Below are 19,360 nucleotides of genomic sequence, written 5' to 3' on the forward strand. Positions count from 1 at the left end.
ATAAATTAGAATATCAATTAGATTAACGTTTTGCACTTGAAATTAATTTAATTAAATATTATAAAAAAATATTGCAATTATTATTTAGTATTTGTTATTATTGAATTACGTACCATATTAATTTATATATAAATGCCTCCTCCGGATTCATTCACAAATAGATATATTTGAAAATAAATTTTTGAAGTGAATGAAATTTCAATGGGCAAAATCAAAATTCAAGTTGAATCTCTTGTGGACTTGAGAGTATTGGGTCACACTTATTTTCATGTGAAATGGACATGTGCATTGCAAGTGTATTTTTTTTTATGAAAATTTGAACATAAAACTAAATATATCAAATTTTTTATTTTTAAGATTATTTTGTAAGCTTAAAAAGAGAATATACCCTTGAACAAGTGAGTTTATCTAATTAATTAACTATAACAGATACAATCAATTAGTCGTATAAATTAAATAATTACATCAATCATATAAACAATTTCATAAATCATCCACTCATATTAATTGACATTCTCAATAAATTAATAGAATTAGTTATTACCGACAATTACATCAAAGAATGGTGCGCAACCTCACTATTCCACAACACGTAAATAACATACAATTTAAATTAATTAAATCATTACAATTATTTTAATTGATCACTTTTATCAACTGTCACCGTAAAAGAATTCTGTGTCGAGTCTGATCAACCAAACCTCCACCCAAGTTATCAGTCGAAAGGACCAAACCAGTAAATTTTTAGAGAAAAATCAGAAATTAGAGAAAATCATCATTACTAATGACAACATAAAAATACAACAAATGGTGATTTAAGATGTCAGGTTATATCAGTTTCTGCAAAGCTACTTGTTACCTGGCAGATTTTAGGCTACAACCATTTAAAAATGCAAAATGACTTTCCCCCCAAGAGTTTCAAATTACACTTAAAATTTAAACAAAATTACCCATCAAATTGCATTAATTTTTTATTTTACTCTATCTCTTTGTAAGTAAAAAATACACATGAAAACACTAAATAAAAGACAATTAATAATTTATGTACTTGTTTTACAAGGATGCCAAGTATCAAGAAAGAATATCAGAGGGGGAAAACGTATTTTTCCAACTTTCTAAAGAAAATGGTACAGTTACAAATTTTCAAACGGGATATATGTGAAAATTAACCATGGTTATAGAAAAAAATGTAGTTTCCCAACGTCCAAATGCACTATAGAAGTATCACCGGATAGCGAGGGGAACAAGTTGTAGCTTCACTTCAAGACAATGCCACACACTAAAATAGATCAGTGTGACAGGATTGAAATAGAATGAAGCAATTGCACAAAGATTAAACACATTGAAAGAGTATAACTATTGGACATTTAGATAAAATGAAACAACTCAGTCCCTTAGATGTTCATAATAATTGCGATCATATCCGCAATCATTACAGGTCTGTAGAACTCATCATCGTTGTTTCAATCTTCAATGAAAACAGTAGAAATTAGTATGAAGAAAATCACTTCTTTTATATGTGACAATATGTAGCTGCCCCAGTGTGCTCCAAACACACAAGTACAAAGATGGAGTGTCATAAAAAGAGCAACACGCATGCTTTTGCTTCAAGGGAACGAGTTGAAAGGCACCAAATATATCCTGTCAACCAGATTGCGAAGCTTCTTCATGTAAAGACTCTTGCATCCTAACACTGATTTTAAAAGGTTACTAACATCATGGACGAATTGGCTATCTCATCCAGGCCCTAAGCATTTTGAAGACAAATAATAATGACCAAAGATGATCATAAACGAATCACAAACGGAATATAAAACTGGGAAACATCTACAATTTAAATGTACTAAAGCTTACTAGACCAGCTTCAAGGAAATACTCAGCAAGTCTGAAGAGCAAAAGCTGATTGATCTATGAGCAGATTAACACCACCCTTCTCACTTTGTACAACAGAAGGGGGTTGCCTGAAATTCCACTCAAAGTATGCAGAGGACATAGACAGATAAGATCTACAAGAACTCAAAAATTGAAAATTTAAGCTGATAAAATATTTACTAAGCAGAGGAGCGTCTGTGATTCTACAAGAAAACGCACATTTTTTTGTAATTGAAAAAAAATCAACAAATATTAGATGAAACACATGAGGCTCAGATAGTTGCTTTCTGTGCTCAATGAAAGGCCTGTCAAGGCCCTTCTCATACAAGAGGTGTCAGAAAGAAGTTAAAGCACTAGTCATCTCGGCCTCAACTAGTTGAAGAGGGAAAATAGCAGAGCAACAAAAGTCTTATGGATACATACAATTAACAACAGCTTTAGAAACCAACAAAATGATCATGATAAATTCAACCAATATACATCAGCTAAGACCTACTACAGGTATGGAAAGATCACTTATTTAAAAACATCTTTTACAGATTTACACTTAATTGCAAACAAAAGGAAAGAAGACACCTCTGCCAGACCCAGGCTCGTTACATCAGAACATCTCAGACAATATAATTAGCAACATTATAAACTAGAGGCCTCTTTGAGAAGATTAGACAGTCCACACAAAATGCTTCAGACATATGCTTGTGTTTGAGATAAAATATAAGCACTGGCCACTATGTAGCAAGAATTCACTTATATTTTTTTGACAAATAAGACCAATGTGTTGTTAATCCTCACCAATTCTTACCTGAACAACTCAGATAAACTAAGAAACAAATGCTGCATGTGGACCTTGCAATTCAAGTAAACTGGGGGAATGAAATTCCCAAAATTACAAGTTTTAAACTTTTAAACAGAAGGAATTGCAATCTCAAAGAAAGAAGTTGAACTCCAATTTCAAGAATGATAACAACGAGACGTAGGAGTCATCAGATAGGAGCGAAAGACTAAAAAGTTTTATAATCACAAATAATCATTTGAACTATGCATCTGATCATCACTTGACCCCCATTTCCAGTATCTACGATATAATTAAAGATTTTTAGAAAATACAAACTAATAAAAGACAAATAGTTAAATTACAAAATGCTGAACAGCACAAAACAAGTCCTTAAGAAATAAAACTGTAACCACGTATTCAACAACTCGGAATCTAATGAAAAGACAAGAGCAATGAACTGGGGTTGAAAACAATGCCTCAGAAGGAAGGCAGTAGTGTTTTTGTAATCAGAGATTACTCATGAATACCACGTAATTCATCATAGGCAGCTTCAAAATTTACAGAATAAGCGCTTCACATAACTTGTTTACAAAAAGAAAATGAACCCACAAATCTAAATTTAAACCCAAAACAAGAAGCCCACAATCAAGCAAAACCAAGAACGAATTAACATAAAAAATCAAGCTAAAAACCAGCCTCATAGAGAAGATTAGATGTATCCACACATGGTGTTTCAGACATATGCTTGTCAATAGATTACATTCATAATCATCGGCCAACGAATTAAATACTACACCATAAACAAAAAAAAGAAAAAACCAAAATTACGTACTCAATGTAAAAATCAGAATACAGAGAAAGGGAGAAGGAAATGATGGACTCAGTTTATGGGTGGTGATATATCAGGATGGTCGGCAAGGCATCGAAGATGCCGTTACGACGAACGAGACCTATGCAAATCACTCATCATCGCCCAAACATCTGCAACCCCAGAAATCTAAAATTGAAAACAATAAACAAGAAGAACAATTGAAATGAGTGTATGTGCTGCGGCGCGTTGAGATATGGCGAAAACATGTTAGTACTTATAGAGCGAGGCGGTGAGAAAGCTACGCTAGGGTTTTTGGGTTCTTGTTGCGGTTCTTAAAAGTGGGCTGGCGGCGTATGTTATCAGAGCCCGTGGTGGAACTGATGGATAGGGCTTATATTCCTTATTCAAAATTAATATTTTATATTATATTTTATATTATTTAAAATTAAATACTTACACTCATAAAGTTCATCACCCTTGTAATTATGTCATTCACTTACCTACTCTATTTTTGAGATAATTTTTTAAAATAAATAAAAATTAATAAAATTATTTTTTATTATTAATAATATGATATATTCACTTTAATTCACAGTATAGTGAAAAGTATATTATTCAATTTGACTTATATTTAATTTAATTGCGTGTCAATAAATTAATTTGGAATTAGTATAAATTAATCGAGCATAAAATAATCTTAAGTTTAATTAAATTGTGTTATTGAGATTAGGAAAATCTAGCAAATTTAAGTTAAATGAATTTAAATATTGTTCATTAGGAAACATAAATTTATAATTAGCAAATTTTAATATTGTTCATTAAGAAACACAAATTTTAACTAGTGACATAAATATTGTCCATTTTCTAATTTTAATACCACTATTTATATAATTAAATTTGAAATAATTATTTTGTAGTTAATTAATTTATTTAACAACGCGTTGAATAAAATTTAAAGTCAAATTGATTGATATATTTTACTATAGATAGATTAAAATGAATATATCATACTTAGACAACTCGTCAGGATCTTGCTTGCAATTCTCTCATAGCAAGAATATTCCCTTCTACTCCTCAACACAAGTCTTGTACTCCTGGAGGGGGAGGAGATTGACGACACCCAGTTAACCATTTTTCTTAAAACCTAAAACAAGGATGTCGGACCCCACTAATCAACCCAGCAAGCTTGATTCTGTTGGTCGATGAACAAGGTATCATCGCTATAATTTCTAAATTTATACTAACTTGACAAGGCTTAAAAACGAGTTGAATATAGTAGGATAATTCGTCCTTGTCATCCATATTCCCAATATCTCGAAACACATCAATTCATACTAAAAAAATTTCAACAAACTCTCCCTAAATGACTTGTCAACAGATGGTAACAAACTCTTCAAATGTTAGGTTAACTGGGCATGGCCCATTCAAATAACTGTCTCCATCCAGATAATTTCAAATCCCAATCCATTTTTTCTATTAGTTAGATAACACACGCAACTTTCAAATGGTGTATAAATTGCAGCATGTAAACTCCAGATTGTCCTTCCAATCGGCTTATAAACAGAGGCCACAATAGAGTTATAAGGGTAACTTTATTGATTCACACTCACATTTTTACACTCGGTCAACAGCAAAGCTACGAGCTCCCTACTCATTTTCCCACTCTACAAGCATACTTCATCTTTTATATTTCAATATTTTATCACCCTACTCCAATTAGTACACCATATCTTACCTTCTTTTCAAGTACTTTCTTTCTCATTTTCGATAAATTAATTTACTGACTTAAGTACTAGAGTGTTAACTTCTATTTTGCAGGTCAGTCCTTCCTTGATCTTAAGATGTATTTGAAAATCTTTCGAGCATTGTGGTGCTGTTGGACTCCGATACATATCACTATCATATTAACTTATTACTTTTAATTTATACAAATTGTTTAAATATATTGAGAATGGCATGACGGGCAATTTTGTTGAACCAACTTAAATTAAAAACGATGAACTATTATTAATTGAAAATTACGAGGTTCCAATTTCAGTAAACCAATCAAATTGAACTCGAAAAATTAATACACACCAAAATCAAATCGAAAAATTATACTTTTATTTTCTTAAAAATGTGATATGCAGTTTGATTTCAATTTTTAGTGTCATTTTTCCGAAATCAAATAAAAACATTCAATCTGATATTCAATTTTTTTTTCCTTAAAAATTTGATATTCTATTCAATTTTGATTTTTAATGTCAATTTATCGAATCATACCAAATGCTGAAATTATTTTTTATATTTTAATTATTTCATGCAATTTTTAGTATTGCACGTAATGAAATTTGTAAGAATGAATAAAAAATGTAATTTATTATTTTTAACATTAAAATTTAACTATTTTTATATTTTTAACGAAGAATTCAGTGTATCAAATACCGAACCAAAATACCAAAAAGAATTTCAGTAATTACCAAAACCAAACAGACTAAATCAGTTGGGTTTTGAGTACAGTGTTTTTGCTGTACTGAACCTAAATTTCAATTGAAACTATGTAGATGCCTTAAAAGCCACACCATTAGATTTTCCAGAAATACTTCGAACCCTCAAATTAGGGCTGAATAACTGTTCCATATCCAAAACCAGCTCCAACAAATTGAAGAACAGACTTCACACTTATTCATTTCCCCAATAAGAATTCTTTTTTCAGTCTCATTCAATCAGAATGAAAAAGTCTCCAATTCACTGATAAGTGTAAACTACAACCACCTCACCATGAAGTTTGGTATAATTACAAAATTTTCTCGTTGTTTGAAAAATTATAAAAAACCTCCGACTCTAATGTCCTTCTAACAAATTGTGCATGCACCAGATTTATGAGCAAAGGCAGTAAGAAACAATGGAGTCTTATGATCTGGGAGGGGGAAGGTTTCACATTATCCTTATATACAATAAACTGCGGCAGTTCAAAACTAAATTCAGAAGACATAAATAGCTGATCACAAAAAGTAAACTAAACAGAAGCTCAAGGATAAGAAAGCCAAACTAACACATTAACTTGAAAACTCAACTACTTTTTGTAAGAGAAACATAAGCCGCTATATTTTCACATATCCGCCTTGTTAACCTCGTTCCCTGCAATAACTGTTGCTCGTGATAATCTAACACTTCAAAGTCAATGATGTAAATTTGCACTCCAAGTTGGATACCATCATTTGTAGTAAACTATGGGAATATGGCAGTGGGTAAATCTTGAATGCAGACTGGGAAAGAGGTAATGCTTTGGCCACATCTACTTTCAAGCAATCTCAGCTTCTGTCAGGTCTAATTCTATCCACTTGAATAGTTCTTGGATCCAAGGTAGATAGGATTTGGGGCATTGACATGCCACCAGACACAACAATTTCTGCAGACAATGCATCAAACAATATAAAATGTTGCTAACATGACATTTTGACAGTATCAACAACAATATGTATATCTGACAAAGTAGTGCAACTAAAGGTATACTGTTGAACAAGTATCAAAATACTCCGTGCAGCTCCAGTTAGGCATATTAAGTTCCCTTGTCCCAAACTGACACTCTCACCCATGACACACCTAGTACAAGTTTTTGCATCTAGTTTATAACCTTCCTGACATGTCAACCCCTTAACTATAAACCCAAGGGGCAAATAGAGACCAAAACCAAACTTATGTTGTGAAATTTCCCTGCATAAGATAAAATAGGCTGTAGAACTAAGAAAAGGGAATACGGATATGTGTATCACCTGTGGAGGGTAAAAGTTTTGAATTGATCACAAATGGGTAAATCACATTTCAGTATTTGTCCATTTACGAACATTGTCAACTGCATAATACGTACAAACAGTAATATCTGGATTGAATACATATCCATTTTGTCTGTCAAATTGGTATGTAGTGGACTGTTTTCCATTCAATTTTTATGTAGGCAAGCTTACCCAGGTGCCACAATATATGGACAAATCATGCACAGACAACCGAAAAGCCTAGTAATGGAAAGAATGAAAAGGAAAGCTACCTCACCACCTCCTAGCCCCCAAGCTGTCCTGCCTAGTCTGCAACCCGCCCCTCAACATCCCGCCATCCCACCCCTCATGGACTCTGCTTTGCATGACTGGTGACCCTGAAGGCCTGACCCCATGTATCCACTGCCCATGACCAGCTTCCCTTAACAATCAATCTCCCTCACCCTAGCCCTCGTCCTCACCTGGCCAGTCAATTCGATTTGCAATCACTTTTAATTGCTGCCCCCACTTCACCCCAGAACCCCCTGCAACCAATTCCATAAGCACCTTCATGATCCAGATCCCACTCTCAAATCTGAACCACTAACACTTCAACTACTCAAAGATATTCCATCTATTAGAGTCACCACCTTGAAAGAAGGGCAGTTCACCACCTTGAAGTTGTGACATCTCAACTATCATGCCTACAATTTCTTCCTCTCCAACCAATTATCCCAGTGAGCAAAAGAACAGAGAATAATCTCCATTACGTCCCTAGACCTATTAGCTACTGCCACTAAACTAGTAAAGGGATAAACATTGATTTGAGAAGAAATTATGTGGATGGCTAGAGACATTGAGGCGTCAAATGAAAATTTCAATTGTTTTTCAAATGTTTGAGGTGTTGCATTAAGGCAAATTCCACAAAGAGCACAACTGCCAGCAGTGACTATACAGGGTAGAAAACGAGGCGCATCGAGGAAGTGTTATAGAAGGTGGTTAGAGCATGTGCAAAAGCAGGAAGCATAGGCTTGCTGGGTATGGATTGGGGGAAGGGGATATAAAGGTGGGCAGAGGAAGGCACTGGGATAGTCCTCAAATAGTTGTCACTTTTTCCATATTTATTAATTAAAGCTAAAATCAAAATGCCCAGATACCCTACAACTGAATACAGGTTTGAATAAAGTTCATCCAAAGCTCAAGAAACAATCCAATAGTTACAGAAAAGCTGTAATCAAATTCACATTTTTTTCCCTTTCCCGGATGCTAAATGCTTTTCTCTGACAAAAATAAAAGTCAAACAAGGCCAACAAAAATGCATGATGTCCTTCAACACCCAAAAAATAGTGGCAAAGTCAACTTACCAATTCCTTCTCTGACAGATAAGTTTGGTCTAATAACATCTTTAGCATTGACCAGGAATATATCACCAATATAAAGATGGTTTGTGGGGACATACACACAGCATAGCTCTTCCTCTCCTGAATAACTCTGGAATGAGAGAGGAAAAAGAAAATCTGAGTGGCAGAAAGTATATGAACAGATAAAATTTAGCCCCTATACTGCAAATTTCACCAATCAATCTATCTGAAGCTCATCATTATCTCATCTTATGTCCAAATAATGCAAGTGACTTCGAAAATTGTGCCCCACTGTTGTAAGAATAAAGATTCTGATGGTCATTCCCGCACAGAAAGGAAATGCTTAACAGGGACAATTGGATCAATGAAAGGTGAAAATTTAAATGGTCTAAAACGGTTCTAAGTGCAGTTTATCAACCACAACTTATCTCACTATTTGCCATCTTTTATTGCACGGTTTGCAGTGACTTTGGAGGGTGAGCAAGTAGCACATAAGGACACAATGTCTAGAACTCAACATTAATATCAAACCGGACAAGCTTATGTACTAGATGACCACTACTGCAGCACATGTAAGATAAATTGTCCAGGATAAACAATGATATGTGGCTGCCTATGCAGAAGAGGAGAATCTCCCAGCAAGCATTTTTAGTAGCATTCTCTTCCCCAAATCTTTCCCAGTCAATAGTATTTATTACCAATTTTAGCATCATGCAACATTACACTACAGTCCCACAGACAAGAATGGTGAATTGCATCAATCTATGTTCTACAACTTACTAACACAAGCAAATCTAAAGACACATCCTGGGTGAAAGACAGTAAACATGCACAGGATGGCAGGTGGCCAACCTGAAGGTTCACAGATGAAGTGATGAACCCGAATGCATATTCACCAATACGTGGATGCCTAATAATAGCCACTTCCTTGAAAGCCTGTGTATTCTGATCTGTCATGGCAATGGGAAAAGAATTAATTATCCATCCCCTAGCCAAAACTCTCTTGACAAGGAAAAGAATTAGTGGAAAAATCAAGAGTACCAGGCGATATGGCAGCACTAATTTGCTTAGAGGCATTGTAAATATGACGAACAAATGGCATACGCTTGATGAACCACTCTCCAAGGCTCAAAACAGAAGCCCCCAACCATGATGACATAAATACTCCAACCAGAAAGATAAAAGTAATGGAGGTCACAAATCCCAGACCTAAACCAAGAAAAAGGGCAGCGTAAATAACAGCAAAGATAAGTGAGAGGAATGAAAATGTATACCATGGTTTAACATAACGATTCATCAGTTAGAGATGCTTCTAAGCAAATTAATAATATATTATAGTTGCAAAAAGGTAACAGACACTATAAATTTCCCACAGTAAATTATTCAAAATTCAGCAAGATAAATCATTCTATTTCTCATGGCCACTGATTATATACAGTTCAACATGAGTACCTCAAGCTATAAGGCAAACATGAATATGATGCATTCTTAGTTTTGATCATCAAGTGAAGGAGCAATATGCTTACCAAATATATCAATCCCAAGTTGAGCATAAATAGGAGAGAAGAAGCCATCCACAAAATGAATGAACCACCATGTTATATAGAAAGTAATAGCTATTGGAAAGAGGATGACACTGCAAAAAGACAGGGTAAGCAGCAGTGATAATCTCAATGAAAAAAAGAAAAAAACTAGTTCAGGTTTCTCTCTCTCGCTCTCTCTCTCAATCTTAAGATTTTCACAAATTGTCATGCACTTGTGTAAACAAGGATGACAAATCTGCCAAGATCAATCATAGAAGAGTTGATAGTTTTCTCCCAATTAATGATAATACAAAGGAGTTGAATATAGAACACACAAACAAACATACATCAATACACTTCCAGATGCATAAACATATGGTCTACATATTTTCAGTACACATTCTAAATATAAATGATAAATACACACTTGTGAATATTCTGGATTTGGAGTCTCTAACAGCAGAAATATGAATAGGAAAACATGCTACATGAACAGGGTATCATCACTTTCAATTCAAAGTAAATGTGCAAGGGAAAAGCCCAGCCAAGAGATCTTTGGTCAACTAGGTACATAAGACCAATGAGCAGTTGCCCACATAGACAAGTCACAGAAGTTTTAACAAAACTATTTTATTAATGCCAGTTTAGTATGTGCAGAAGGTATGAATTCATAAAAAGGATACTATGGTTAGTCTAAGAATGGAGGACAAACCTCAAGGGTCTTCTTTTATCTATAATTTTGTAGAAGGGGTGTATAATCAAAGTAATATCACATAAGTTGTTAAAACTTCGCGAAGGAACGACAAAAGAAGATAGGACAGGCACTTGCAATTGCAACTAGATGAACATGGGATGGTTTAGATTGTCAAGACTGAGTGAAGGAAGGACAGAAAAATAATAGGAGAGAATCTTGCAATCATACCTAGATGAACGTAGAACGCTTTAGATTGTCAAAACTTAGTGAAGGAAGGACGAAAGAAATAGGAGACTCTTGCAATCCTACTGAGATGAACATGGCATCCCACAGGAAGCATCAAGAGGATACTAAATTTTTAATACTCACACGTTTCCCCCTCGAATCATTGATAGAAAGAATCAAGTTGCTTGACATAAACTCTATAATTCTTGCAGGATTTGGTATTGTTAGGGAACTAAAAAAATTACGAACCATACTAATTTCTTAGATTAAGAAAGGGATAAGTCTCAGCCTTATGTAAAAACCACTCTATATAGTATTCTCAATATACATATATTGCAATGCACCACAAACCCCAAACACTGCTTAAATACATATCTATATCTAAAAAATAAATATGTAAACTTACATTCCATGAAAAATTGTTGGCAAGATCAATCTCAATGTTGCTTTCTTTGGAGCCACAAAATTTAGTCTTTTTCTTGGGCCTTGCATTGGCAAGCTATCTACACTCTAATCATTCTCTGATCTTGAAACTTAGCAGACTTAGAAACCAAAAGATGAACTGTTTGGATACTTCATGCATTCATCTCTATCCTCCTTGCCTCATTCTACTATTTAATACAAAAGCAAGTTATGAATTAAAGAGTAAATACTCCTACATCTGACCATTCATATCTTTTTCATTTGCATATGATGGAGATGACCAGCCTAATGGGGTCAGCATTCACCTACTCCCCCGTTAAACCAACCAAAAGTTTAGATATGAAAGACGAGTACACATGTAACTGTCAAAACAAATATAGAGTAGCCCTTATGCATGTTTCAGATCTTATGCTCAGAATTTCAATCACCATATAGCATAAAAGATAATGTGCTCACCATCCAGTCATGAACTTCTTTGAAGCCCAGCTCCGCACAACTTTGTAAAATGTCTGTGGGTGACCAAGACGAACAAATATATTTTATCATCTGATAGAGAACAATAAAAATTTCTGGAAACCAGTATAAACTAAAGTCCTTTGTCAATTACGTAACAATCTAAAACATGAATAAAATGATGCATACCCAGTACAAGTAAAATTTGCCAAGAAATGTTGAAGATCAAGACGAACTTACCATTTTATATTCTAGTCAGGGGTACAATATTGCAGGAAAACAGTAGAAGGTGTGTCAACAGAAAAGAATGAAACAAATACAAAAGAGAACGTCAAAGAAACTATAATTCTTCTTTCACATCTAAAAATAAACCCCCAGCTATGACTGACTGTGCCTCTTGGTAGATGATGGATAGAATCGACATTTAGCATTATGAGTTTAGAGGTGTAATGCCCATTTACTGAAAAAACAAGAGCAGAGACAGGGACATACAAATTTCGTGGACTACCTGTTTCTTCTACAGATAAAGTTCATCATATCACAATTGTTACCCAGTTCGCTCAAATGAGACAATCTTCCTCTTATAATAATTTAATAAGTCCATGAAGGGAATTACTAGACACAGCAGTCATTAATGCTACACCTGTATCAAATTTATCTAAGCAATTAAAAAAGGAAAGAACAAACTACCAAAACAAGCTGATCCAAGCTAATCAAAAAGACGGCTAGTACAGTTGCATCCTAAAACCCTAAAATGGAATTAGCAAAAAGAATAGAAGTTAACAATCTGTACACCGTAAGCAAACATAGAGATAAACATAACAATACCTCGCGGCCGGAATGATGGTGGGAGGAGGAAACCGATGAGGAGGGCTTGGATGAGGCAGAGGGGGCGCCGTCGTCATCCCGGCGGTGGTCAACGGAGTCCCCCACCGGTATTAGAAGCTCGCGATCTCTTTCTCTGCTGCTGCTGCCCATTACGCTGAAAGACTTCTCATCTCCCATCACACAAACACACACAGAGTACACACACTAAAAATTCCTTTCTTCCCAGTCCACCAGTCTCAACAGATTCAGCGTTGTTCCACAAGACTTCTCTCTCTCTCTCTCTCTCTCTCTCTCTCTCTCTCTAGAATTTCAACTATATATATTCGTTTCCACAAATTTGTTATTATATTCCCCAATTATCATTATTTTTCAGCATATGACAACGATTCAACAGTTTCTACACAAGACCCAATTCTTAGTTTTTGTTAATACCAGGAAAAAAATCATTGACGGAAAATTCAAAGTGGTGGAATGTGGAAATTAGTTGGAGTTTTGATGGTGTATTGGGCCTCTGATGAGCTGTCCCCAACCACAAGGTGCCAGCTCTTCACACTCATTGTTTGGGAAATGTCAACACTGCAAAAATGAAATTCTATTTCGAAATATATAGATTTAGAATAAAATGAAATAATTGTTAATCCTAAAAAATGAAATAATTTTTCATGCATTATATGGTTCACTTGATTATATAATTGGATTAAAATATAGTATTTTACTCAGTAGAATGACCATTTTCTTATTTGTACCAGTTACATTTATACACTATAAAAAGAATTATTCTGTATCATAGCTTAAAAATTATGATAAATTAATATTATTAATTTTAATCAATAAATTAGCATAAAAGTTTAAATTTTGATCAAATATATAAATTTAGTTATGGTTAAATTGATACGCGTAACGACGTATGAGGGTAATTTTTTATCATAAAAAGATTTATTTAACCTGCTATAAGTCAGTAATAAGTCAATCGGGATAAATATAGATTTTTTTGTTAATATCAGCAAAATCAGTAAATTTTAATTACCGGAGGGACTTATTTGTTAGATGAAAGCTGACCTCAGAAGCACTAGATGTAATTTTTCAAACCATAAGGGGTTTACGTGTAAGTACACCAAACATCGGGAGAGAAGGAGTGTAACTATCCCCAATATTATATTTCATCCAATAATAATACATAAACCAGAAATATTTCCGAACGATGTTAAATCTATGAATAAATGTATGACGAGTATCAAAATCCAATAGCACTACACAGATCAAAGGATCTTCTGCATATTATTATAAAATAAATCAAAGGACTAACCTATAAAACAAGAGTCAGTGTCCCGATATTTAAGGTAATGAAACGTAGGAAGGAATAAAATAGAAAACTCAAAATAAAAACGTAAGATAAGTAGGTTTGATGTATCAAGATATTGAAAATGTAAAAAGGAGTGGTAAGAGTTGGGGTGTGGAGAGTGGAGAATGAGTGAAATGTAGTAGACTCGTTGAATGAAAGTGTCTTCAGTGCATCAGCTTAGTAACGACCAGATAAGGATAACCTGAAACAGCATATGACCACACAAAAACCAAACATCTTTGGCAGCTGCCATTGTGCGTCCTTACAGTTATACAGGGATCAAAACTCCACTCATTCAGTGTAGCAGACAACTAGTATACAAGTAGTTTGATTTGGTCAGAAAAAAAACATGTACCTCTAAGGAGAGTTAAGCATTAACATGTGAATCAAGCAATCAGCTACTATAGGAGACCATATAACTCAATATTCTTACAGTCTTTGGCTTCCCTAAGTTATATACTGAAAACTATTTGACGTGGAAACTACGCGCCAACAGCATTTGTACAAATTACTAACACATAAGTTCTGTAACTAAATCATCTACTATTTCACTGAAAACTAGTTTCTCTACATCAGTCACCACTGCATTAACTTCATCCAGAGTCAATCCGTTCTTCCATCCCGAATCCCAAGCACATATCAACTTTCCGTTCCACCGAAGATCTCTTTCCAACATTGAATTGATACTATCCACAAGAATGGGCTCACAACAAGATTTACTATAGTTTCTCAAGTCCTCAATCACATCGGTGATCTCCCCTACTAACTGTTCGAGTGATAGATGGCATTTGGGCTTCTTACGGAGGTTCTGTGATAATGGGTTTACCGTCCTTGTGCAGTGCAGGCTTTTAAGCTCCAGTATTTCTTTTGCACACTCTAGTAAAAGGGAAGCGTCAAGCATTTCCCGATCAGGTGACCGAGCAGTTTGCAAGAGTCTAGGGTCACATGTTCCAAGATCAAAGAGCTCATCCGCACGATTGAGAAATGACACACTGCTTAAAAGTAAGTATCTTATATGGGTTATGCTTTTGCAGTCTTTCATATCGTCCAATTTAAGACGAGGAATACAGCTGCCATCTTCACCATAATTGACATCATCCTCAATTGTCGGCTCAGAAGACTCGCAAGGAGACCCTGGTGCATTTCCAGAATTATCTATAGCACAAAAAATCAAAAAAAAAAGAACCATAATTTATTCTTTGTCACAATAGATGAATTACATGCATCACTGTCATCATGCAAATCAACCATCAGTATGCTACCTACTTCATTGGCAATTTCTGTTCAAACTTGAATGTTTAAAATAACCAAGGAAATGTATCCAAAACAAAACCATATAAATAGTATTAATTTTTAGGAGAACTCTAAAATCGTAACTGAAAACTGTTATTTGGTAATGACTGTTAGAATAAGAAACCCATTGATGGAATTAACTAAATTACCAGATATAGGATCATGAGAATCCCTTGCAGCTTTGTCAGTGATTTGTTCTATTGTTGTACTCTTCGTCAATGGTCCGTGGATGTTAGTCGCAACTTTGATTGGCAAATTGTCACCACTTTGCAAATTTTCAACCTGCATCAGTATGTTAACTGAGTACTTCATGCGAAATAGCTCTTCAAGAATTTAGCTTAAAGAGGAAACACATAAATAATCAGACTACAGTTCTAAACGGTTTGTGAATGGCGATGTCTGGATATACATCGAGAAAGTGCACATTCTGAATTAGCAACTAAAAGTTCAAAATTAAATATAACATGGACTCACTGAGGGCTTGCAGTCGGATTTGCCTTTCTGCAAATTCTTCTTTGAGATACTGGATTCAAGAGCTGTTGATTGCATGTGTATGTGTTTATCTGAGACTGTAGCCTTTCCTCGTGTGATCCGATATTTTGAGACATTAGATCCCTTCGTAGTTGGGCTAAGCCTCAAAGTGCTAGTTTTGCCTAGATCTTTAGTTTCGCTACACTCTTGAGACTTGCCATCTTTTCTTTCTGCTTGTTTCTTCATATTAGAAGCCACTTTTGGTATGCCCTCAATCTTTTGCTTCACAATTGTTTCCTTCTTTTGCGCTCTTGGGACCAGAGGCCTGGAATGGTTTATCTTTGTTGAAGAGCGGCTCTCTTGGATGTCTAGAGTTTTCTTGATTGGTCTTGCCGGTGACTCTCCAGCATGTTTACCTTCCTTATTCTTATTGAGCTTCTGCTTTGGAGATCTTCCTGCTTGCAATTTCTCATTCGTCTCGGTGAACTTCAATTGTCCTCTTGGAACTTCAACTGCATTATATCGAAACTCTTCCCTCATATTTCTAGGCATTTGTCTACTCTTGATAGGTTTTCCTTTTGTGCTGTAGTAAGGCTCTTCTGCCCGGAGGTCATGAACATGTCGAGGCTTCATAATCACAATGGGTGGACCCTCAACAGCTAAACTCTTTCTCAAGAAAGAAACATTAGAACGATCTTTGCCATAGTTGGATCCATCAATTGACTTTCTTACAAGAAGTCCTTTAAACTGCATTGTCTCAATCATTTCTTCTAGTGTTCTTCTTTCTTGGACCACTTTCTGAACCATGAACTGAGGCTTCCTTGCCCTAGGCAAATCGATATCAAGTAGATAGGCTCTCTGATTTGAAAGCTTTTCCTTCTCCACCTGTTTATAGACTACGGAATTCACAGCTTTTCGGGGCACTTCTTCCAGACCCATAAGCTTGGCAATTAAGTTGGACCCTTTTGTCTTCTCATGTTGAATTTTTGATGGAGAACAGCTAGAAGAGTGAGAGTGAATCAATGAAGAATGGCTTGAACTGGAGGATGGAATATCCACACATAAGTCTAAGCTTTTCCTGTCAAGAAAATCTTTTTCTTTAGGCGAAACTTTTGGCAACAAATTTTGCCTGGCAAAACTTTCTCTTATTACTTCCCTAAGCTCATCATAGCAATCTCTGGAAAACCCGCTCGTAGAAATTCTTGGTTTCTGTAAATCCATTCCCTTATCATAATCTCCAAATGGATCGGAATCCATAAATTCAGTGCCTACGTCGACCCTTCCTCCCACATCCTTCTCCTTATGCATTTTCTTCGATTTAGCGATGTACTCTGAAGCTTCCTGCAACTTACTGAGCATAGAGAGAGACTCCTGGAGATCAAGAGCACCTTTCAACAAGTCTTTAGCAATACACTTAGACTGCTTGTCAAAGCTTGTCCTGTTTGACCACGAATCAATTACTTCATTCAGTTTCTGCGCTCCTCTCGATACCTCCATGATCTGAAGTAACTCCTCTTTGGACCCTTTATGGACTTTGTCCTTCCTTTCTTCCTCAAAAGAAGTCGAGGTATCCGAAGTCTGTTGTATTCTCTGATTTTTCATTTTTTCTTCCATCTTCCTGGAATCACTCTTGGATTTTCTAATTGTCTTACATTCCACCACACCTTTTGGATCGTCGCATGTGACAAATGATCTATAAACAACAGATCTCAGACTGTCTTGAGGCATATTCTATGCCCCAAGGTATGATTGAAAGAGTCAAACTATTGATTAATCTCAACCACTCCCCTAAGAAGGTCTACTTCAAGGAACATTTGCCGAATGTATTCACATCATTCTTCATGTTCCGATCAGAATTCAAGAATTGACCACTGACAGGCAGAGAAATGATAATCAATAAGCTGCCGTCCAAACAGAGAGGAAATATAAAACAAAAAGAGCTCAATACTAACAATTCATTCTAGATATGACACATTCAAATCATTTCAACCAGAAACACACTAAAACTTTCTACTTGCTTTCCATCCTCATTCAAAATGCTAAATGAGAGAGAGAGAGAGAGAGAGACGGATCTCAAATATGACTAAAAATTGCAAACTTTTCAAAAGAAAGTCTACTCAAAAGTGAATATAACACATTTTCAAGAAAGCTCTCTCATGCAGTTGATGCCTGCAACTCTGCTAGTTACCAACACCCCTCTCTGATCAACCCATCTTCCCCACCCCCCACCCCCCACTACACACCCAAAAAACGCAAGAAACAAAAAATGAAGAACAAAAGTAGCAAAGAACGAAGTCCAGATGAACAAACTTTGAACAAAACAAAATCTTGAAAGCAAAGAACCCATAAAGACTCTCATCAGCCGTTGAATATTAACAATCACCTTCACCGGCATTACATACAGCTCGGTTCTGAAGAGAGAGACCCGAGATCCACGCAACGGAGAATGACGGACAAATCTCTACACACTCTCTCTTTCCTGTCTCCACAAACTTACTCACTTCTTTAACTTTTTGTCACAGAGAATCTGTGCCCATTTTCAAGAACGCAACTGGGATCTTTGTTTGGCTTTAATTCTTGAATTTTTCATGTTTAATTACTACGAGTAATTACAGTACTCTTTAGGACAGTTAATTCTTTAATTTAACTACTAAAAACAGGTGGGTTCTGAGTCAATGATTGCCCCACCACCTCAAACGCTGCTTCGTCATATTTGGAATTCAGCGTACCAAAAAGCCAGATCCATTAGTAATTAAGTAAAAAAGGATTTTGGGGAATGGGAATTGGATTAATGATTAGTAAAAAAGGTTGAGCGTTCGTAATTCAAAAGTATGGTTTGAAAACTTATATTTAATATTCTTTAAATTTATTTTAGCCTAATAAATAAATTCTTTCATTAATTAATATTCATCGAATTTGTTGATATTAATAAAAAAATTAAATAAAATTTTATATTTATTTTCAATTGATTTATTACTGATTTAATACAAATTAAATAATTTTTTTAATGACCATATTACCTTTATATATCTTCACATATTAATGTATAAAAAGGTATATATTCATTGTTATAACCTGAAATGAGTTGTAATAAGTCAATCGATGGTAAATATCAATATTCATTCAGTTTTTTTTTTAATATCAATAAATTCAATGAATTTTGAATAATAGAGGGACTTATTTGCTAGACGGAAGCAAACTTTAGGAGAACAAGATATAATTTTTCAAATCACAGAGAACTTATGTGTAGTTACACCAAATTTTAGGAAAAAAAAATATAATTATCCGTTGAAAAATATTCGAGTTCTACAAACGAATATATAATCTATTTTTAAAAATAATATCGTATTTTATTGTTTTCTTTTATTATATTTAATATATTAATCAATATTTGAGTTTTAAATATATAAGATAATGATGTAATAATTAAATCAATTATATTACAAACAAAAAGTAGGAAAAAGGTTAAAAGTTGGGAGTAAATGAAAGGGACAACAAATGATGAAGATGAGTCAATTGCAATGTTTGGTGGGATAAATAAGAAAAAAAAAAAAA

At 34.7% G+C, this 19,360-nt stretch overlaps 2 protein-coding genes and 1 long non-coding RNA gene across 4 annotated transcripts; all 3 read right to left on the reverse strand.

Annotated features, from left to right (window-relative positions):
* LOC110012836 lies at window positions 1,019–3,809 on the reverse strand. The gene is made up of 2 exons (XR_002288060.1): window positions 1,855–3,809; window positions 1,019–1,747 (listed from the first exon to the last, which is right to left on the reverse strand). It is a non-coding gene; the product is annotated as an uncharacterized LOC110012836 (long non-coding RNA).
* Window positions 6,333–13,092, reverse strand: LOC105173521 (protein LIKE COV 1). Its single transcript, XM_011095291.2, has 7 exons — window positions 12,700–13,092; window positions 11,875–11,927; window positions 10,080–10,189; window positions 9,595–9,762; window positions 9,406–9,503; window positions 8,557–8,683; window positions 6,333–6,849 (listed from the first exon to the last, which is right to left on the reverse strand). The coding sequence occupies exons 1-7, from the start codon at window positions 12,874–12,876 to the stop codon at window positions 6,752–6,754; spliced, it is 831 nt and encodes a 276-aa protein (XP_011093593.1). The 5' UTR covers window positions 12,877–13,092; the 3' UTR covers window positions 6,333–6,751.
* On the reverse strand, window positions 14,416–18,397 carry LOC105173522. 2 transcript variants are annotated; one of them, XM_011095294.2, is made up of 4 exons: window positions 18,189–18,397; window positions 15,809–17,676; window positions 15,484–15,616; window positions 14,416–15,175 (listed from the first exon to the last, which is right to left on the reverse strand). In XM_011095294.2, the coding sequence occupies exons 2-4, from the start codon at window positions 17,531–17,533 to the stop codon at window positions 14,553–14,555; spliced, it is 2,481 nt and encodes an 826-aa protein (XP_011093596.1). In that variant the 5' UTR covers window positions 17,534–17,676; window positions 18,189–18,397; the 3' UTR covers window positions 14,416–14,552. The 2 variants fall into 2 exon arrangements, with proteins under 2 accessions (XP_011093596.1, XP_011093594.1); XM_011095292.2 differs by having other exon boundaries at window positions 14,416–15,196; window positions 18,189–18,395.

This window comes from Sesamum indicum, linkage group LG11, assembly GCF_000512975.1.
Source record: "Sesamum indicum cultivar Zhongzhi No. 13 linkage group LG11, S_indicum_v1.0, whole genome shotgun sequence".
Classification (NCBI taxonomy): domain Eukaryota; kingdom Viridiplantae; phylum Streptophyta; class Magnoliopsida; order Lamiales; family Pedaliaceae; genus Sesamum; species Sesamum indicum.